The sequence below is a fragment of the Macrotis lagotis genome, chromosome X, assembly GCF_037893015.1.
Source record: "Macrotis lagotis isolate mMagLag1 chromosome X, bilby.v1.9.chrom.fasta, whole genome shotgun sequence".
In the NCBI taxonomy this organism is placed as follows: domain Eukaryota; kingdom Metazoa; phylum Chordata; class Mammalia; order Peramelemorphia; family Peramelidae; genus Macrotis; species Macrotis lagotis.
In genome coordinates, this window is record NC_133666.1 from 140,138,881 (window position 1) to 140,162,600 (window position 23,720).

At 34.3% G+C, this 23,720-nt stretch overlaps 1 protein-coding gene across 1 annotated transcript in view; it reads right to left on the bottom strand.

The window, feature by feature from the left end:
* The window catches only part of LOC141497278 (cytochrome P450 3A24-like), a 44,823-nt gene that overhangs the window by 13,791 nt on the left and 7,312 nt on the right, over window positions 1–23,720 (bottom strand). Inside the window, exons 3-11 of the mRNA XM_074199917.1 lie at window positions 22,896–22,948; window positions 11,232–11,331; window positions 9,640–9,753; window positions 9,115–9,203; window positions 6,472–6,620; window positions 5,792–5,919; window positions 4,471–4,543; window positions 2,036–2,196; window positions 68–294 (exon numbers count right to left, since the gene is read on the bottom strand). Of these exons, the coding sequence (XP_074056018.1) occupies window positions 68–294; window positions 2,036–2,196; window positions 4,471–4,543; window positions 5,792–5,919; window positions 6,472–6,620; window positions 9,115–9,203; window positions 9,640–9,753; window positions 11,232–11,331; window positions 22,896–22,948 (1,094 nt within the window). The remainder of the gene's footprint in view (window positions 1–67; window positions 295–2,035; window positions 2,197–4,470; window positions 4,544–5,791; window positions 5,920–6,471; window positions 6,621–9,114; window positions 9,204–9,639; window positions 9,754–11,231; window positions 11,332–22,895; window positions 22,949–23,720) is intronic.

The window sequence follows — 23,720 nt, forward strand, 5'->3', positions numbered from 1 at the left end:
AACTATTTCAGTTAATCATGATGAGAAGAAATATTTTCCCTAATTTAAAAATAAAAAATGTTCTTACCTTTCAGGGCGGAACTCCTCTGGTTCTGGCCAGTGTTCTGGGTCACGATGAAGGACAAATGGTGAGGCCATCACCACTGTGCCTTTAGGAATCGTTAGTCCATTGATCTCTACAGTTTTCTTAGCAACCCTTTCAATCCTACCAGCTATAGGAAACATTCTGAGATTTTCATGTATCACCATGTCTAGGTATTCCATCTGCATCAGATTTTCATAGGTGACTGATTCCTGAGAAGAGAACAAACAGTTCTAAGTATTAAGGTGACATCTCATCTGCCTTTTTTCACTTGGTCTTAGAATGAGTCTATATCATCTTCATTCTAAGTCTAATCACCAGATGTTGTGTAATACCCTCTGAAGGAAAAGTATAAAAATCTTTTTACTAATGAATCCATGGAAAGTTGGAAGTCATTATAGTTTTCAATGAACTAATGAAGTGACTCAAAAATTCTGAAATCCCTCAAAGTTATATATGTATAAGTGTTTTCATCAAATGAGACCTTTGAAGCTGTGGCAAAACTCAAACCTCAGTAAAAGGAAGTTGTGCTAAGATAAATATTGTTTTCTCCTGTTCTTCCAGGTTTTCTTTTGGAACAAATCAGGCTAGCACTGAAGTTTTGGGGTGAAAAAAGACTTTCCATGTCTTCAATGCTCCCCAACTTTCACTTCTTGTCATCTCTTCTTATCCTTCTGAAAATTGCATTCTATCCAAATTCTAAAAATACCATCAATGTTGAGGTGCTCTGGTAGTATTTCATAACAGTTATTAAACTGAAGGTATTTCAAAATAGAATAGACATAAAGGAATGCATCTGCAATGGCAGAGTTTAGAAAAGACACTTGAGGTGGGGCCAGAGGTGTTTTCCCAGCATCCCTCACAATGAAGTTATCTGTTTGGAAAGGCAACTCTGATCATATCCTTCTATTCTAAGACTTCTATATAGCTTGAAGAATATTATGGGTCTAAGAGGGAGTATGGAGGAATTACTATTTAGGAGAGATCACCTAATTCCCAGAAAAACATTCTGTCAACCTTCAGAATACTAGAGAAAATGAGTTATATACAAAAAGACCTGATCCCAAACCAAGACAAGACAGAATCTCTCAGAATTTTTTTATGTCCCCTTAATTGTTCTCAGCAAAAGTATGGGGGTTCAAGTTGGACTTTGCTAAGTGATCAATGAGATCTATAGGGCTAATTTTAGGAATTTATCTAGTCCCCATTCCTCCTCCTATCATGGTAGCCTGGTCCCTCATCATTGTTTAAATTTTATGTTTAATACATCCTCAAGGCTAATCCCTCAAGGCTATTCCCTAACTTCATAGAGAAATTACTATTTAAGAGTTCCCATGATAGTTATTATTCTACTTTGTCCAAGAGGGATAAAAAGGGTGATCCTGGTGCATCCAAAAGAGGTGCCTGGGTGTGGACAAACTCCAGTGTCCATTCATAAAACTTTTTATCTTGTGATATCAAGAAAAGTTAATAACCCCTGTTATCTGTCCCATTGAGAGACTGAATGAGAATCTAAGAAGAGATGAAAGGAGAGTAGGGAAGGGGAGGTCAAACAGGGGACAAGGTATATGAAAGGAGAGACAGGGAAAGAGAGTAAGTGAGGAGTGAAGAGGAGACCCAAAGTCACAATGACATTTAGTATCAGAAGAGATCAGAAATGTTTGTCATTAAGTGGAGGAAACATTATAAAATGGCTCTGTGAACAGAGGACAAAGGAGCTTTTTCAGAATTTTTCCAAGTTTTGGCACTAGTAACTGAGATTTCATTCTTTGCAATGAAAGATTATTGTAAACATATGGAGTCTCAGCATATTTTTACCTTGTCAAACCCTGAAATGTTCCAATAATGGACGAATACCAAGTCAGCATTTGACAAAACTTCTATTAGGAGATGAAGTAATTGGGTGACTAGAAAGTAAATTAGGAGTAGGGTATGAAGAATTCTGTTCCTCACCTTGTTAGGCAAAGATGCATCTATTTCCTGTTGAAGTTTCTGTTGGACCTCAGGATGGGTGGCCAGATTGTAAAAAAGGAAGGAAAGGACAGAGCTGGTGGTTTCATAGCCAGCAAATAGAAAGATAATAGATTGAGCCAGGACTTCCTCATCACTCAGCTCTAAAACAGAGGAAGATATTCAAAGTCATCATCTATTTGTTATATATTCAGACACATCTCTAAAATTTAGGAATGGCATTTACCTGAGTCTCCAAAATACACAGAAGAAATCTAAAATACATTGACTGATATAATAGGAATTTCCCACTTAAATTTATGAACACAAGGCAGAAAAGAGGTTGAGTCTAACCAGGATTGTTCAACCTTACTTCTCTGTTCTGTTCTTTCAACTGACCTCCTTATTCTCAGTTGTTGTTTCTGGATGTAATAAAAGTGACACTTCAATTCAGGAAATTCTCTCTTCTTTCTAAAACACTGTGTTATAGCACAGACACTTTAGAAGGCTCTGACAACCAAGAGGAGAGGGTTTAGGTGCCTGTGGTAGGATAGTTTTGAATGCAGTGAAGCAAATGTGGAGGAGAGATGTTTGAAGGGAGATCACAGATCTAAAACTGGAGGGGACTTCAAGAGCCATATAGTCTAAGACATTGACTTTTCAGCTGAATAAACTGAGGCTCAAAGAGGTTAAATCTCTGTAATTAAACAAATTTGTATACATTTTCAGAAATAAAAATTGAACTCATTCCCCAGGCTTCAGGAACCTGTTCTCTTTTCCCTCTGTATCCCGCTACATCCTATCTCTGATGCTTCCTTTAAGGGAAGGTGTCCAAAAGGTAACAATAAAGATTGATTACATTTACATAGTGCCTAGTATTTATATTTACCTGCTTTATTTCATTTTATTATCATAATAAGTATAAAACTGCTAGTGCAAGAATGCTTCACTCTATTATTCAAATAAGGCAACTGAGGTTCAGAGCAATAACATGCCTATTGTTCCAAAATCACATGTGACTGAAACTGAGACTAAATTCTGTCTTTTCTGAATCATAACTCCACCCTTCAATCAGAATATGCTTCCTCCCTGGGGAAAAGTTCTTGTAAGAATGCTTAAGGGCAGGGCAGCTAGGTGGTATAGTGGGTAGAGCACAGACCCTGGAGTCAGGAAGACCTGTGTTCAAAACTGGCCTCAGACACCAAATAATTACCTAGCTATGTGACCTTAGACAAGTCACTTAACCCCAATACCTGGCAAAATAAAAATGATGCTTAGATGCAAGATAGGAAAAATTGTATCCTATTTAAGGTTAAATGGTAAGAGTGCTAATTAAAATACAATTTGGGAAGCTTGCCCACAAGTTTTATATTGTAAAAGAAACATGTAACTAAGTATAATCTTTCTTTCCTGTATTGCTGTTGTTCATGTATTTTTCAGTCCTGTACAAATAAATGTTAATGACCCCATTTGTCATTTTTTGGCCAAGATACTAGAGTGATTTGCTATTTCCTTATCCAGTTCATTTTAAAGATGAGAAGCCTGGGGCAAACAGGATTAAGTGATTTGTCATATAGATAGTGTTTGAGACTAAATTTGAATGCAGGTCTTCCTGACACCAGACCTGGCACTCTATTCTATGTGCCATCAAGGTGTCCATGTAGCTGAGCACAAAGAAATATGGTTTAGGCCCACAGAAAAGAAGAAAATTATAGAATTTAAAATTAGAAGGTAATTAAGTGATCATCTGTGTCAAGATCTAATTTTTATCTATAACAAGCAAGTCCAAACAAGTGAACTGATGTACCAATGGGTTCACACAAGTACTTAGTAGTACAGTTATGATAAGACCACAGAATTTCTCTCATATCAAATTATTTTTCCCACCTTGTTATGCTTCATTGTTATCCTAGGCAATAGATGCCAAAGGGATTCTTCTATCATCATTCAAGTTTCAGACTAATTTGACCATCACAAATACAATATAATTTTGAAAATTGTCTCCATTGAGCTCATTCTGTAAACAGCAAGCATCTAACTGAGATAACTAGGTGATACCATACAATATTGGACTTTGAGGTCAATCAGATGTCATTTCAAATCCTATTTCAAATCCTAACTCCTTTGGCAGGAGTTACTCAAATTTTCTCAGTCTTGGATTTCTCATCTCTAAAATACAAATAATATTGACACAAAGTATACAGAATTGGTATGGAGATTAAATGGAGTAATATATACATTATATATTTATAAATCTGTGTGTATGTACATATATAAATATAATGCTCTGCAAATCTTAAAACCTCGTAGCATCATCTTTGGCATCATTTTTACTGCAGTTTGTAATATCATATAAACAAATTAGAAATCTTTTTCCATACTTCCAGAGATAATGGTTTCAAGAATTCAATTTGAGACAACCCCAATTCCCAAGTTACCTTTGTAAGAGTCTGTCTCTGAATTTTTAGAAGTCTGAGATTCCATCAAAAGCTGAAGGAAATCTACACGATGCTGGAAAAACGGTGGAAATCATGAGGAAACATTTGAGAATACAGAAATTGGCTAAGAATATGATAAATTAATATCCCTACTGCAGTACAAATATGTGATAATTTGAATGATTAGAAACACTGCATCTTCAGCTCAGTGGCAGAGTTGGAATTCTAACTAATACACTCCAACAAAGGACCCTGGAGGGTCAAAGAGCCTGATGCTCAAGTGAAGGAAATAAAAACAAAATCAGATTTCTACATTTTAAAAGATTATGTCCCAATTATGGTTCCAGAGTTATGAAAGGAAAATAGACCCTGAAGAATCTAAAAGAAAATATTAGGTATTTCAGAAAGTCAATTCTCTTAAATTTAACATCAAATATAGAAAGCTGATGCTTCAATGGAAGCAATGTTCATATTGTTGTGGACACCACTGATGACAATTTTTCAATAACTTCATGGCTGGTCTTTCAGGACCATTCTAGGCAAAGAATTAATGTCACGGTGATCAACTTATGGACATCTCTCCTTAAACTCAGATAAATTGATCCTAGGTCAGAAGCATACAAAGAACCAAAATGACCATACTTGAAAGATTTTGTAGCTTGCAAGGGTAAACAATAGGTTGTTCTTTTCTGGCCTGTCCTTCAAGAATCAAGGGTCAAAACAGTTCCATGAAAAGGCCTCAGAATAGGAGCTTTGTGGAAAATGAAAAATGGTCTATATTTGGGTCAAAAGCCCATATGAAGAATTTGAATACAAAGTACTGACACAATTATAATATTTGTGCCCATTCTTATATAACCCTTGGCATTGTTGGCAAGGTCTGTTTTGGAAGTACATTAATTAAAGAGAAAAGTATTTTCTCTCTCATATACTAATTTGCAGTTTAATATTGGTTTTATGTCTTCTTCCACTTATGGGATTGTGATTTAGTTGAGAGTTGGGACAATGTCTTTTCTCTCTTTGTACTCACAGAGTTATAGATCACAAGGTCTAGTAAAAAAATTAAAAATAAGAACATACAGTTAAAGCTGGAAGTGAGCTTAGAGGTCACCAAGTGACATTTCAGCAAGTCCTCAAAAAATATCTGATTATTGAAACTGAATAAAGATAAATGCAGTGAGCACAGATGAACCTCAAGAATAATGGAACTCAATTTGTTGTTATATTTGCTTTGTTTTGTTGTGATACTCTGAGGATAAAGAATACAACTATTTATAATGTACACATATTCTTAACCTAAACAGTGGAGGGATCTACTTACTATCTGTGGATTTTTCTTCCGTTCTTCCTTTATTTTTTTAACTGCTTTTGTCAAGAAGTCTATTGCCTCTTTTGGAAATATACTTACATCCAGTTTTTTAAACAAAGGAACAAGGAATGGAAAGATTGCTAAAGAGAAAAAAGTAAAAATATTTTTATGAAATTGTAGAATTTTATGAGAGATGTTATCACCTTTATTTGACGTATAGATTGGGAGGAGGTACCAAAAGTATAAATTGCAATAATTTGTTTTCTTTTTCACTTCATGACAGTCTGTGAACTGGAAGGAATCAATAAAAAGCCCAACTGTGGGAGAGAATCCCTCTCCAAAATCAAATGTCCTATACTCGTCCCTATAGCCTGGTGTTCTAAGTTAACTGTTAACCTAACTATGTCTGACCAAATCAGCAAATAATTCCCTTGAAGAATTTGATCTGTTATTCCCTGAAAGGCCTTCATTTCTAGCAGATAGAAATTAAGAACTTAATCCCCAGAATCCCTGAGATTGAGTTGTAATATCTTTAGGCATTAGTTTAATCCTATGTTAAATAAAGAGATTAGAGCTGCTGGATTCTAAATTTCTGTGCATTTCTATGACTATATGCAACTTATTGAGTTACTTCCAGGAATGTCAGGACCACTGAATTTTTAATTATCCATTTCTGTAAAGAGCCAACTTACCTATTGTAAGCAGGAGTGGATCCAGAAAATTGAATCTAATTAACTTCTTGATTTCTCTGACAAAGGGATCATTTTGGTTATTCAAGGAATCAATATTGACACCAAATGAAGTACTGGTGATCACATCCATGCTGTAAGCCCCAAAAATGCTGAGGAGAGAAAGCAAAAAAAAATCAAAAACAAAACCAACACTCAAAAAAAGCACTGTATCTGTCACCACTAAGCTAACACCTGAAATGAGACTTTAAAACAGTAGTGTAAAGCTCAATAGCACTTGAGGCCACTAAACCATTTGAAAGGACACGCATGAAAGGACACATATTAATATTACCTTTGTTCTTTTATTTTTTCTATTTTTACATATTTCCCAACTTTAATGTGAGCTGGTTTAATGTATGCTCTCTTTTCAAACCACTAAGTATGTAGGTCAGGGTTAAAAATGGTCAGTAGCATCTACTAGGTGAAATTTTTCTGAAAAGTATTGATTCTTTTCATCAACTACCTAGAAGTTCAAAAATCATTTTATAAATAAATGAATTAATAAATGATAACTTGGACATTCGTGGGACAAAATGTAACAGGATTCATTGGTATAGAAAATTTTAGATTTTCCCCATGTTAACAAGGGTACAATTTTCTCCCCATAGTGTGAATACTGTCTACTTTCAGTTAATATCTATCATTTATTTAGGGCTCATTATGTGCCAGGCAAAATTCTAGACACTGGAGATATGAAGAAATTGGGGAAAAAATTCTGGCCTCAAGAAAGGTTTATTCCAACAGGAATAGCATACATACATACATACATACATACATACATATATACATATAACTCAATTCCTATAAGATACTGAAGATGTGGAAAGTAGCCTCAGTGGAGAAGGTACCAACAGCTTTAACCCCCTGTTCTCATGTCATCTTCAGATAACCTGCTCTATCATTGCCTCTCTGATCTTCACATTTTTCTTAATAAATAAACCACTTAAGAAATGTATTTTGACTAAATTACAATTATTTGATTTTCATGAATGAAAAAAAATAGCTAGGTGAGAAAGAAGAGTCATACAAATAGGAGGACCAAAATGGAGCAGAATCACAAAGCATATGGACCAGAGTTAATAGATAAAGAAAAATGGTTAAGACTGTCAAATGTTGCAATGGGATCAGCAGGTATTAAAATCAAAAAGAAGTGATTAATTTGACAAATAAGAGAACAGTAATATAAACATAGATAAGATGGCAGAGAAAAAGCACAGAGGACTCCTTCAACAGGCAAACAGTCTAGAAAATGTACCTAGATTGGCTAACAATTGGGAAATCCAAATCAAAAAAACACTGAGTTTAGCCCAAGTAGGCACAAGAAGGAGATAAAGGTCTATGGATTCTGACCAAAAATTAGACCTATGGAGCATTGCAACAAACAGAAACTTTGCCCAAGAAAAATAAAGGTATTAAACAAATATTAAACACATGAATTCATGTAGGTGATAGGAATAGGTACCAACTGGCATGTTTGTCACTTCCTACAAACTTCTGGGTCACAGAAGTCATGTGGACTAAAGAAGAGACCAATAATGAAATGTGAGAATCAGTCACAGGCCCTATAAAACAATGGAGAAGTTCAGAAGCAAGAAACAATAATGCCTCAGATACCAAGAAAAGAGTTTATCCTCAGCTCTAGTTTCTTTCCAAACTAAAGCCTACAAAGGAAAAATCATGAAAGGAATCTCAGAATAAGGGGAAGCCTACAGTTCTCTCTCTCTAAACTAGCAGTTTTCCAACTGGATGATAGTGACTAAGTTCAATAGCATTGCTATTTGCTATTGCTACTCTAACCCAAATATAGATCAGGAAACTTTAGAACTCAGACCTCACTTGGTAAAGGGGAAAAGTGGAGGAAGTTTTGGACTTTGCCCAGAACAAGACCACTTAGAACATCAAAAGCTTATAAGACCCAGAACTAGGTTACCTTTGGAGGCTGGAATAGTAAAACAAACAATGCCCTCAAGAAAGCTGAACCAGAACAAAAACAGATATGCACTCTAGATGTAGGTAGAATCTAGCCTAACCAAAAAACCTAAAATAAAACATTTGGTGGGGGGGAATACCATAATTAAAAATTGTTACGGTTATAGAGACACTTAAAACACAAACCAAGAAGATGAAAATTACTCCCCAAAATATCTAGAAGCAAAGTTTCAAAGTAAAACAAACTTTGGCAAAAATTCTATTACAATTTCTGGAAGAAATGAATCAAGAGTTTAAGGAAAAAAAGTTGAAAATGATTCTATAAATTAAAAACAATCAATAATAATTTTAGATATTTTTAAAAGAAATTTTTTTCAAGGTTAAGCTAAATGATAAATTTGTAAGCCAGACTACAGAGGGTTTAGAATAGAAAGGATAAAGAAAAAACTATCAAAAGTAGAGTCATTTCATATAAATGGCTCTCTCAAGTGGTTTAGGTTAGAGGGGAAGAACCAATCGTGCTGACCTCAATACAAACTTTGTTAATTAAAATGCCAAGAAAATAACTCTAAAATTAATGCTTGCATTTCTGGGAAAAGCTGTCAGGAGAGAGGCTTAGGTAAGCAGTATTTCTTCTTGTTCCATGGATTCCTGCAGTGTTTGCCCCATACTTACTCTTTCACAGTTACAGTCTTGTTTTTCTCTGTATTCTTTTGCATGTTCTTCACTAAAACATCTCCATATTGGTTAATGATGGGAAACATCTAAATGCCAAATGATAAGTTACAATGTGGAAAATCCAGTTCCAGTAAAAACAAAATTTGTGAAGGAGATACATGATGATATTTTATGAATTAATTTCTCTCTTCTAAAATGTAAAGAATCATAGATCTATAGCTCTTACAGTGAATGTAATCAAGCAGCTTCTTAAATATGAGCAAACTACATTCAGACTGGTTAAATGGCTTGCCAATGGTCAATCAGGTTATAGGCAACAGAGGATGGAGATCAGATTCTCTGATAACAGAGAAAGTGTTCTCTTCATTCTATCATCAAAAAAATAGAAAATAAAATATTTTCTTAGAGGAGGCTGAAATTTGTTGGACAATTAATTTGGCTTAACTAGAAAAATGACTGGTAATTTTTTTACTCTCCTCTAGACTCAGTTTTCTAAAATCTGATCAATTTCCATTGCTTTACCTCCTTGAGTTTTCCGCTTGTAAATGTTGGTGACAACACTGTTCGAATCCTCTTCCAATGGTCATCTCGAGCAATTGTAACACCATCCTCCAAAATCCCTACTGGACCGAAACTCTAAGAGGAAAAAAAAAGAAAAGGCAAGACTCCTCATGTATTTAGTGGTACAACCAGAACTAGAAGTCTTTACACTTCATGTAATGAACTAACTCTTGATAAGAATCTATAGTTGCTAACTGACCATAGACCATGGACTCTGGTGGCAAGAATTTTCTTTTCTAGATCCTGAAAACCTGTGATTATTGGACCTGGAGGAGCAGTTTCCAGGCTGCATCACTACAGAAATTCCTTCCTGGGATAGGCCTGGTATACTAAACTAAAAAAAAAATGCTATTCCCAGGGATTTAGTGTGTCATATTCCAGTCTGTCTAAAGTGAAGTAGGGGTAAAGGTAGTGATGGTGGTGTGGAGATGGTAATTTGACATTCCTGTCACACATCAACTCATATCTCTTCCTCAGGGCATCATTTGATTCAGTTATTTTGACTGATCTGTCACATTTGAAATAGTTGTTTGCCAATTAGTGGGAATGACCAACACCTCCTTTGTAGGATTTTTACTCAGGATCATGACTGGGAATGCATGGCATAAAGCAAAAAAAAAGAAGAAGAAGAAGAAGAAGAAGAAGAAGAAGACTTGAGAGTATTTCCAGTACTATGTCTCCTGTGCCAATTTGTCTCTTGAAGGAAGTTGATCAACAGTTTTTGCCTGTGGAGATGAGGAAAGCAGGACTATTATCCACAATGACATTTCCCTTTAATAATGGCCCTGGGAGCTGCATTATAACCAAGTCTTGTTTGTGGGAAGACATTTTCGCTCCCGAGTATTTTAACCCAAGAGATGCTGATAGAGGTTAAAATCATCCAGCAAGAGTTCCCTTCTGTCTCAAACTCAAACTGACTTGCCTTCAGTTTACCTGTCTTTTGCAAGAATAATAATAGTAAAACAAGGAGCCACAAGGTGGTACAGTGGATAGAGCACTAGCCTGGGACTCAGTAAGATCTGAGTTTAAATCTGACCTCAGACACTTGACACTTACTACCTATGTGACCTTGGGCAAGTCACTTAACTCTGATTTCCTCATATGCAGGGCCATCTACAGTCGTCCTGATTCATATCTGATCACTGTACACAGATAGTTCTAAAGGAGAAAGTGAGACTGGTTGACAGAGCACAGCATCTCCGCACTCAAGACTAACTCGTTTGCTTGTCATGGCATCACCTCTGTGATGTCACTGTCTTCTTCAAAAATGAAGGACAAGGGGGGGCTAAGTGGAGCAGTGGATACAGCACCAACCCTGGAGTCAAGTGTAACTGAGTTCAAATCCAGCCTCAAATGCTTAATAATTAACTAGCTGTGTGGCCTTGGGCAAGGCATTTAACCCTGTTACCTTGTAAAAAAAATCTAAAAAAAAAAATGAAGGACAAACATCAATCAATAGTATAGTTAGTGTTTATGGTTGATCTAAAAATTGTGTGTCCTTAACATGCTTAGCATGCTTTGTCCATTGCTGTCAACATCACTTTTTCACTTACCCGACGATTGGTGAAGACAGAATAGCACTCTTTTACTAGCACTGATTTTATAATCTCTGGGTCCATGATGGCCAATACAGGTTGTCTACCATCATAAAACCTAGACCCCAAAAGGGAACAAATTATATCAGTCATTAAATGGCACTGTCATAAATAGAGTTTTCCAATAGAAACTATAAGTTTATGACCATATGCTTGCTGCTGCCTTAATTTTTTTCTTTAATTTCAGGTGTGAAAGCAAACCAAGGTTCCAAAATAAAACTCAGCAGAGAATATTCTCCTGGGATGACTTCAACACAGGTACCCCAGACCCCCTGCTCAGCACATAGATTGGGGTGGTTGGCCCAGCCCAGAGAGAAAGCCACTAGCATTCCCAACCCAGAAAGCCCGAGTCCAGGAAGCAGACCCCTAGGGTTCTCAATACAGAACGTCTGTGAGTAGACATCTCCCCAAACATAAGAAGTATAAGAATACCCTTTATTCAGAATTGGTAAGAAAAGTCAGAGAAAAACCAGGACTATACAAAGTTACCTCAGAGAGCAACAGGAAAAACATCACATCAAAAGAGAATGTCAGAAAAAATACTGCATATGAAACTGCAGGAGATTATGAATTGGTCTCTAGCCCAAAAAGAGTCTTGGAAGAGCTCAAAAAATAAAGAAGAAAAATTGGGCCCAATTAACAAATGGTCAAAGGATATGCAAAGGCAATTTACAGATGAGGAAATCAAAGCTATCCATAGGCATATGAAAAAAAATTACTGATTAGAGAAATTCAAATTAAATCATCTCTAGGTACCACCTGACACCTCTCAGATTAGCCAATATGACCAGAAAGGACAATGATCAATGTTGGAAGGGATGTGGGAAATCTGGTACACTAATACATTGTTGGTGGAGCTGTGAACTCATCCAAACTTTCTGGAGAGCAATTGGTCCAAAGGGCAATAACAAGGTGCATACCCTTTGATCTAGCAACACCACTCCTGGTTCTATACCTGGAAGAGACCATGAAAAAGGTTAAAAACATCACTTGTACAAAAATATTCATAGCAGCTCTCTGTGGTGGCAAAGAATTGGAAATCAAGGAAATGTCATCAACTGGGGAATGGCTAAACAAACAAATGGTGTGGAACACTATTTTCTGCTAGAAACCAGGAGGAATGGGATTTCAGACTGTGAAGACTTGCATGAACTGATGCTGAGTGAGATTAGTAGAACCAGAAGAACATTGTACACCCTAACAGCAACATGAATGATCAACCTTCATGGACTTGCTCATTACATCAATACAATAATCAAGGACAATTTTAGGGTATCTACAATGGAGAATACCATCTGTAACAAGAGAAAGAACAGAGGAGTTTAAATAAAGACCAAGGACTATTACCTTAATTTTTTAAAAAGCTGTCTTATGTACTACAGAATTTTGTTATCTCTAATATTACTTTTTCCTCAAGGATATGATTTTTTTCTCTCAACACATTAAATCTTGAACAATGTATAACAATGTAAAGATTATCAGAATGCCTTCTGTGAGGAGAAAAGGGGAGGGATGGGAGAAGAAATATGTAAAATTCAAAACTTTACCAAAAAATGATAGGTAGAAACTAATATTGTATATAACTGGAAAAAAGAAAATATTTATATAATAAAAAAAAGAAAAATTTGGAAACAAAATTCAGGAGAAATTCCACATTTTACAAAAGAAAGCACAAAAATTGACTGAAGAAAATAAATCTTTTAAAAACATGATTGGGTAAGTGGAAAAAGATAATAGTTCCTTTAAAAAGAGTATTGACTAATGGGAAAAGAGATGCAAAATCTAAATGGAGAAAATAATTCCTTGAAGAATAGACTGGTACAAATGGAGGCTAATGACTCTATGAGACAGCCAGAATTAGTCAAGCAAAAATATTAGAAATGGAAAAAAGACGAAAATATAAAATACCTCATTGGAAAAACAACTGACCTGCAAAATAGATCCAGGAAAATAATCTAAGAATCATTGGACCACCTGAAAGTCATGATCCAGAAAAGAACCTGGACAATATCTTATAAGAAATCACAAAGGAAAACTGCCTTGATCTTAGAACATGAGGATAAAATAGTCATTGAAAGAATTCACCTATCACCTCCTGAAAGGGATGCCAAAATGAAAACATCAAAAATAGTGTAGCCAAATTCCAGAAAAATCAGATCAAGAAAAACATCCTGCAAGCAATTGGAAAGAAGCATTTCAAATATTAGGAGCTACAGTCAGAATTACACAGGACTCAGCTGCATCAACATTAAAGAATCTAAGAGCCTAGAATATGATATTTAGGAGGGAAAATGAAGTTGGCATGTAACCAAGCATCAATACCCAGAAAAATATAGCACATTCTTTCAGGGGGGAAAAATGGACAATTAACAAAATAAATTTCTTCCAAATTTTCCTGAGGAAAAGCCAGAACTGAATAGAAAATTTAATCTTCAAACATGAAGCTCAAGAGATACATAAAAACTAAACAGGAGGGAAAAAAGAATGCTATTTAATAAGATTAAATGGGTTATAACCCAACATGGGAGGGTGATATTCATTATTCTTGAGGACTGTATCTCTATTAGATGGAGATATTTAGAAATAAATCAAGTAAATAAGCTGATTTTGATGGAATGATTTAAAATGAAAAAATAAGACTTTTAAGAAAGGAATTATACTGGAATGGGACGAAGGGGGAGGAAGAATGGATTACATCACATCACATGAAGAGGCAAAAAGGACCTATTTACAGTAGAGGAAAGGAAGGAAGGGGATGGAAAATTACTTGAATTTCACTTTCATCAGATTTGGTTCAAAAAGGAAATATCACATATACTTAGTTGGGTTTAGAAATTTATTTTACCCTTCATGCATTAGGAGAGGGATAGAAGAAGAAAAGAAGGGACTCAGAAGGGAGGGAAGAAAGGAAAGGAAAAGGAAAAGCAGAAAGGGAAAATAAAGGGAGGGGGGCTAATGGAAGGAGGACAAATTGAGAGAGAGTATTCAGAAGCAAAACACTGGTGATGAGGGATAGAGAAAAAGAAAAAGAAAAGTGCAAGCAGAGGGGAGGTATGATGGAGAGTAATAAAGAGTTAGCAATTAGAACTGTGAATATGAATGGGATGATCTCTAGCAGAGTGGATTAAAACCCAGAATTCTACTATATGTTGTTTTTAAGAAATGCATTTGAAGCAGAGAATTATACACAACAGAAGGTAAAAGACTGGAGCAGAATATATTATGCTTCAACTGAGGTTTAAAATTCAGGGGTAGCAATACTTATCTCGGGCAAAGCAAAAGCAAAAATTGATCTCATTTAAAGAAAAAGAAAGAAAACAGCATTTTCCTATAAGGCATCATAGACAATTAAGCAATGCCAATACCAAGCATATATTCAACAAGTAGTATAATATCCAAATTCTTAGAGGAGAAGTAAAATGAGTTACAGGAAGACATAGACAGCAAAACAAGACTGGTAAGGAATTCAACCTCCCTTTCTCAGAATAGTTATATCTAAACATAAAATAAACAAGAAGGAAGTTAAGGAGGTGAATTAGAATTTAAGAAAAGTTATATATGATAGACTTCTGGAGAAAAGTGAATGATAATAGAGAGGTACTTTTTTCTTAGCAGCACATAGCATCCACCCAAAAATTGTTCATGTATTAGGGCTTTAAAAACTTCACAATTAAATGGAAAAAAGAAGAAAAATTAAATGCATCCTTTTCAGACTTGATGCAATAAAAATCATATGGAATAACGGGTCATGTCTATCTCTCCATAGACAAAAATAGCAACATACTCTAATTTGTTTGTTTATTTGTTTTACAAGGCAATGGGGTTAAGTGACTTGCCCAAGGCCACACAGCTAGGTAATTATTAAGTGTCTGAGGATTTGGATTTGAACTCAGGTACTCCTAACTCCAGGACCCATGCTCTACCCACTGCGCCACCTAGCCACCCCCAACATAATTTTAAAGAATAAGTGGATCAAACAACAAATCATAGGAATCATTCCTACTTTCATCCAAGAGACTTAGAACAATAAAATTAATACACCAAAATTGGTGGGATACAGCTAAAGCTGTTATTAGAGGAAATTATATAATCTCTAAATGTTTACATGAATAAAAGAGAGAAAGATCTCAATGAATGGAGCATGCAACTAAGAAAACTAGAAAAAAAACAAATTAAAAATCTACAATTAAATACTGATTTAAAAATCCTGAAACTATTGAACTACTGAAAAACTAAGAATTGGTTTTATGAAAAGGCAATAAAATACATTAACCTTTTGTTTAACTCAATTTTTTAAAAAAAGAAAGAAGAAAAGCAAATTACCAGTATCAAAAGATGAATTCAACATCAATGAGGAGGAAATTAAAATAATAATTCAGAATAATTTGCCAAGCTGTATACCAATAAATTTTATGATCTAAGTGAAATGGATGAATGTTTACAAAAATATAAACTGAACAGATTGATAGGAGAGGAATTAAGTAATTTATTCCTTTTCAGAAAAAGAAATTGAAAAAGTCATCAAAGAATTTTCCTAAGAAAAGATAACCAGGGTCTGATGGATTCACAAATGAATTCTACCAAATATTTAAAGAACAATGAATTCCAATTCTATATAACATATTTGGAAAAATAAGTGAAGAAGGGGTTATGTCACATTCCTTCTGTGACACCAATTGGTGCTGATACCTAAACCTGGAAGAGTCAAATCAGAGAAAGAAAATTATAGACTGATTTCCCAATTGAATATTATGGCAAAAATTTTAAATAGAATATTAGCAAAGTGATTACAAGTTATCACTAATATAGCACACTATGATCAGGTAGAATTTCTATAAGTAATATAGTGTTGAGGCAATATTAGGAAAACTATCAACATAATTGATCGTATCAATAGCAAAACTAATAGAAAACAATAGATACTGAAAAATCTTTTGACAAAGAACAGCACCCATTCCTATTTAAAACACTAGAGAGCATTAGAATAGATGGAGTTTTCCATAAAATGATAAGCAGTATATATCTAAAACCATCAGAAAGAATTGCATGTGGGCAGCTAGATGTGGCAGTGGATAGAGCACAGGCCTTAGAGTCAGGAAGACATGAGTTCAAATCCCACCTCAGATACTTAATAATTACCTAGCTGTGTATCCTTTGAGAAGTCACTTAACCCCATTGCCTTGCAAAACAAATAAGCAAACAAAGAATTGTGCAAAATAGGATAAGCTAGAGGCATTCCCAATAAAAACAAGGGTGAAAGAAGAATACCTATCATCACCACTATTATTCTTTATTGTACTAGAAATGTTAACTTTAGCAATAAGAGGAGAAAAATTGATGGAATTAGAATAGGCAATGAGGAAACAAAATTCTCACTCTTTGCAGATGATATGATGCACACTTAGAGAATCCTAGAAGATCAACTAAAAAACTATTTGAAAAAATTAACAACTTTAGTAAAGTTGGAGGATATAAAATAAATCCATATATATATATATATATATATATATATATATATATATATCATCAGTATTTCTAAATATTAACAATAAAACACAGCAAGATAGAAGTAGAAATTCCATTTTAAGTAATTATAGGCAAAATAAAATACTTTGGAATCTGCCTGCCAGGACAAAGTAACTATATGGAAACAATTGCAAAATACTTTTCTTACAAATAAAATCAAATCTAAGTAATTGGATAAATGTCACTTGCTTAAGAGTAGTCCAAACTAATATAATATAAATGACAATTCTACCTAAATTAAATTACTTATTCTTTGCCATTACAATGAAGCTTATTTTAATGAGCTAGAAAAAGTAGTAACAAAATTCATTTGGAAGAACAAAAGGTCAAGAATATCAAGGAAATGTCTATAACCCTGAAGAGATGATGAAAAAGGGTAAAAACATCACTTGTACAAAAATATTCATAGTAACCCTGTTTGTGGTGGCAAAGAATTGGAAATCAAGTAAATGTCCTTCAATTGGGGAATGGCTTAGCAAACTGTGGTATATGTGTATGTCTTGAAACACTATTGTTCTATTAGAAACCAGGAGGGACAGAAATTCAGGGAAGCCTAGAGGGCATGAACTGATGCTGAGTGAGATGAGTAGAACCAGAAAAATACAGTACAGCCTAACAGCAACATGGGGGTGATGATCAACCTTGATGGACTTGCTCATTCCATCAGTGCAACAATCAGGGACAATTTTGGGCTGTCTGCAATGGACAATACCATCTGTATCCAGATAAAGAGCCATGGAGTTTGAACAAATTTCAAGGACTATTCCCTTTAATTTAGGGAAAAAAACATATATCTTGTTATTATCTTGTTATCTTGTATACTTGTTTCTTCCTTTAAGGATATGATTTCTCTCTCATCTCACTCAATTTGGATCACTGTACAACACAGAAACAAAGTAAAGACTGACAGATTGCTTTCCATGGGGGGGAGGGAAGTAAGATTGGGGAAAAATTGTAAAACTCAAATAAAATCTTTAATAAAAAAAAAAAATCAAAGCCATACCAACTACCAAACAACATATTGCAAGAAATGGTTAAGTGTGGAAAAAACAAATATCAAGGGAATTAATGGGGGAAAAATGCAAGGAAGCCTTAACAGATGTAAAATTATATTATAAAGGAACAGTTATCAAAACTGGTACTGGTAAAGAAATAGAGAGGTGGATCAGTGGAATGGATTAGGTACAAAAGAAGCATCAGTAAATGCAAATAGTAATCTATGGTTAGATAAATGCAAAGACTACAACTTCTAGGATAAAAACTTACTCTTTAACAAAAATTGCTGGGTCAAATAGAAAACAGTATGGCTGAAGTTAGGTGTAGAACAACATCTCACACCCTATGCCAAGATAGGGTCAAAATGGGTACAGGATTTAGACATAAAGGGAATACCATAAGCCAGTTAGGACTGGAAGAGGAATAATTATATGGTTAGATCTGCAGAAAGAAAAGGCATTTATGACCAAAGAAGAGAGAGAACATTACAAAATGCAAAATGAATAATTTTGTTACATTAAATTAAAAAGATTTTACATAAACAAAGCCAAAGCAACCAAGATTAAAAGGAACACCATAAATTGGGAAACAATTTTTACAACTAGGGCTTATGATCAAGGACTCTTTTCTAAAATACAGAGAAAAAAATGGGGCAGCTAGGTGGTGCAGTGGCCTTGGAGTCAGTAGTACCTGGGTTCAAATCCGACCTCAGACACGTAATAATTACCTAGCCATGTGGCCTTGGGCAAGCCACTTAACCCCATTGCCTTGCAAAAAAAAAGAATAAAATACAGAGAAAATTGAATCAAATTTATAAGAAAATAAATCATTTCCCAACTGATAAATGACCAAAGGATATAAACAGGCAATTCTCAGATGAAAAAATTAAAGCTATATATGGTGATATGAAAAAATTCTCTAAATCATTATTGATTAGTGAATTGAAAATTAAAACAACTCAAGGTACCACCTCCCACCTACCAGACTGACCAATATCACAAGAAAGAATAACGTTGGAGAGAATATAGGAAAACTAGGACCGTAATGCGTTGTTGGTAAAGTTGTGAACCAAGTCAATCTTTCTGGGAACAATTTAGAACTAGGCCCAAAGGACAATATCACTGTGTCTACCCTTCAATTCAGCAATCCCATTACTAGATTTGTATCCTAAAGGCATCATAAGAAAGAGTAAAAAGCACAAATGCACAAAATATTTATAGCAGCTCTTTTTATTGTGGAAAAGAATTGGAGATTGAGAGGATGCCCATAAATTGGGGAATGGCTGAATAAGTTGTGGTATATGAATATAGTAGAGCACTATTATTGTATAAGAAATCATGAACAGAAGATTTCAGAAAAGCCTGGAAAAACTTGTATGAACTAATGCTGAGGGAAGTGAACACAATAAGAAAGAAGTTGTACAAATTATCTCACAACATTGTGTGATGATCAACTATGATAGATTTGCTAATCTCAGCAGTCTCAGCAATAATCAAAGACAGTTCTAAAGGTCTTGTGACAGAAAATGCCATCCCCATCCACAGAAGGAATTATTGAGTCTGGATGCAAACCAAAGTATAATCATTTCTATTTTTAAAATTTGTTTAATGTTTTATGGTTTCCCCCTTCTCATGGTTTTTTTTCCCCCTATTTGTTCTGATTCTTTTTTCACAACAAGTTTAATATGGAAGCAGTTTTAAAAATAATTATACATATATAACCTACATAATGTTGCTCTCTGTTGGAAGGAAAGGAGGGAAGAGAAAAATGTGGGAAAATGTGGAAATCTTACAGAAAATGATTGTTGAGAACTACCTTTGCATTGTGTTAGAAAAATACATTGCTAATTTTTTAAAAAAGAAAAGTTTCTTTGGGATATCTGTGATAGAGAATACCATCTGTATCCAGACAAGGAATTGTGGAGTTTGAAACAAAAAATACAAAGACTATTTCCTTTAATTTTAAAAAAAACTGTTATCTTGTTATGTAATTTTGTTCTCTTATACTTTATTTTTCTTCCTTAAGGATAAGATTTCTCTCTCATCACATTCAACTTAGATTAACATATACCATGGAAACAATGTAAAGACTAACAGACTGTCTTCTATGGGGGGGGGAGCAAGATTAGGGGAAAAAATGTAAAATTCAAAATAAATAAATAAATAAAATTTTTAAAAAAGAAAAATTCCAGAAAACAGAATGAATCTGAGATAAGAGGGAGAAAAAGGAACTGAATATAAAACTCCAAGTTAAGAAAAAGAAATCCATACAGATTTGAGGTTTTAAAATTAATAGGTGACACAAACAGCTTTAAAACTCTTGATAGGCAGATGAAAATGAAATTGGGAAATGCTGTGCAAAATAAATAAAAATATAATACAGTATTGCTGTGACTGCTCATTTTAGTCATGTGCAAATCTTCATGACCCCATTTGGGGTTTTCTTGGCAGGGAAACTGGAATGATTTGTCATTTACTTCTCCAGCTCATTTCATAGATGAGGAATCTGAGGAAAAACAGGATTAAATGATTTGCCCAAGGTCCCACAGCTTGCAAATGTCTGAGACCAAATTTGATCTTGGGTCTCCCTGATTTTAGTCCTTGAACTTCCTGATATTCACTGTACCACCCAAATTCCTAGTTACATCATGATTTTGAATTTGGTGAGACTGACCTAATTTCTCTATAAATCGTACATTGTTCTATAATAGAAGTAAAGATATCTGTTCTTGGAATTCATCCCAGAATGAGAATTTGGAAGTTGGGATTAAATGTAGCAATAGGATCAAAATCAAACTCTGAGGCAAAAAACAGCTAATGGTGAAATGCAGAAAAGAAAAATGGGAATAGGCCAAGAAACTCCTTGTACAATAAGATTGAGGTCTATTAGGCTGGGTGGGAATGAGTGGGATAGGAAAAAGGATGTAAGTTGGTGGATAAATTATGGAATTTCAATTCTAAATTTTGGTATTAGTTCAAAGATATGAACACACTGACTGGAGGGGAAGAAAGTCTTTGGAACTCTGTTATTGAGAAGTTGCATGATCATACTATAAACTGAAATATTCTTTTGTAGCCAAGAGCAGAGGGTGAGTAGAGAAGATGGTGAATCTGACTCCAACATCATAGGAAAAGTTGCAAAAGTTATTTGGAGAGGGGCAGATATCAAAGAGAAAAGTATTTCTGGGATAATGGGAAAAGACTGATTTGGAAACAAGAGTGTTGATTAAGGAATATGCTTTCTTCAACATCTTACCCTGTGAATAGGGGATGGATGGAGTAGGAGAAAGAGCAGAAAGCATTTTAAGGGATATAGTATTTTCAGGAGAGAGTTAGGTTTCTATTAAAGCAAGGAATTATATATTAAACTGGTTGAACAGTTTACAGATTTGATGTAAAATTGGTAGATGATAGGTTGAAAGTGTTTTGAATTGTAGAAGCAAAAGACGATGAAAAATTGGGTTGAATGGACCTAGGAAGCAATTAGAGAGCATGGAATAGAGAGAAGTGTTCAGGATGAAGCATTATGGTTACTTGCAGCTGAAGCGATAAGAATGGCTGACCATGATTATGAAGACATTATAACAGGATGTGTTAGCATGACATGCCATTCCAAAACCAATCAATAGATGACTTCCCTGAGAATTTAAGATAGAATTTAGCATCTTGGTATCCCAAAGGAACTAAGATGTAATACAAGGAGGAAAGATGTGGAATATGATTGGTGGGGAATATCTACTAGAGTAGAACAATGATATTAGCAAAGGACATTGACAGCCGTGCAGTGTTGCTGACATGAGGTGTCTCTATACATATATGTTTATTCAGATGTGCTTCCTATGTACTTTTCCCTTCACAGTGTGCTCTAACTCATATGTGTATCAATATGAAGGTGTTCAGACATAATTCCAATGATGATGTGTTCTTCTCATTAACTTTTAATGTGTTTGTGGGAGAGTTAACTAACAGTTTATTGAGATTATGCTCTGCTACTGATTAATTATCATTGCTATTTAGTTATATTCCCTGTAAAAGATCATGTGTCCTTTTACTGACTAGTAAAAGTAAAACATTTGTGTTAGTGCTCAAGAGCTAAGATTTGGACAGGATTCTGACAATCTTCCCAAATCTTAAGAATCTTGAGTAGTTAATAGAAAAGTCTAGATTGACACAGTACTATGTATTACACTAATATTAACCAGAATATCATTGATGGCTCATGTAAATTAAAGTGAGATTGGTTGATATTAAATCATGAAATTTGCAGTTATAAATATAATCATGTATCACAAAAAATTTCTATCTTTTCTAAAAATGCCTATATTGTTTAACTCTTCATACTCAATGTTAATGATATTTACTAAATGTGAATTATCACAAATTCATTGGGTCCAAAATCATGAGTCAGAATTAAAATTTTAGGCAGTAAATTAAGGAAATTAGAGAAACAGGTTTTTGGAATAAATTTAATGATGAAAGTGATATTGGTTACCTTCATTACCCTGTATCTTATTACTTCTCTGATCTTTTTTAATTACTATCCTCTTTACATGTTTAATTGAATAGAAGACTAGAAGCTTCTTCAGAGCAAAGAACTCTTTCAGTTCTATCTTTGTATCTGCACTGCTGAGTAAGTTTATACTTAGTAGATACTTTATACAAAGTTTTCTTATTTCTTCAACATCCATATTTTCATAGCACTGATATGCAATGTGAGTATGTACAAAAGCAAGGATTATGTACCAAATTCATGGCCCAGAGTATTAGCATATGGGTGCATCTGTTATGATGCTATGGGCCTGAACTAGAATTCTGTGGCTTAATCATATTTTTCTATTACTTTTTTACCTTCACTAATGCCTTTGGGTTGGGAGCTAGGGATGACTGACCATTGAAATGTGAGAGTAGGGGAAGTTAGGTGGTTCAGTGAATAGAGCACCAGCCTTGGAGTCAGGAGGACCTGAGTTCAAATCTGATTTCAGACATTTAATAATTGCCTGGCTGGGTGACCTTTGGCAACTCAATTAACCCCATTGCCTTAAATAAATAAAATTTTCAAAAAAGAAATACAAGTATAGAAAAGATTACTTGGAATACTCACCCCCAGATTTTCCCATATTTTTTAAAACAAGCCACATCAAAATCAATAAAACCCTGCAAAAAAAATGTTTAAATCAGATATGGTCATGAAGTCTTAATCAATAATGTTTAAAATATAATATATTGAAAAACTAAATTAAAAAATCATTGTAGTTTGTAACTGCTATTGTTATGTTCTTTACTTTGTTTGGAGATTGTTTCCCACTCCCATCTCTACTTGTTGACATTAAATTCAGTTCAAATATTGTCACTTCCAAGAAGACTTTCATGATCTCACCAGCAGAAAGATATTTCTCCAGGATTCTTACACTCCTTATTTTAGCTCTAATACCTTTTTCCTAATGCCTATTTAAAGTAGGGATTGTTCTTTTCACTGTATTTGTCACCCAGTACCTGGAAATAATAAGCACTTTATAAAAACTTTTTGATTGATGGATTGATACACTCTATATATTTATGCTTTCAATATATTCTCATTTAAATTACAATTATTTCAATGTCATCTTCTGTACTGCATTATAGGTTTCTTGAGGTCATCTACTATAATTTTTTATCATTGTATTTCTCCAATTGCAGGAATTCTTAACTCTTTAAGTATAATAAACATTCTTAATGGTCTAGAAATGCCTATGAACCCCTTCTCAAAATGATCTCTTATAATGTTTAAAACACACAGTATTAAAAAAGAAACCAATTTTTCTAAAAAATTGTTATCCAAAAAATTTATATTTCTTATTTTAAGAATCCTTGACTTAATGTCTAGCCCATTGAAGAAAAGTAAATGATTACTAACTGGTTATTGATTATTGCTATTATAATTATTTTG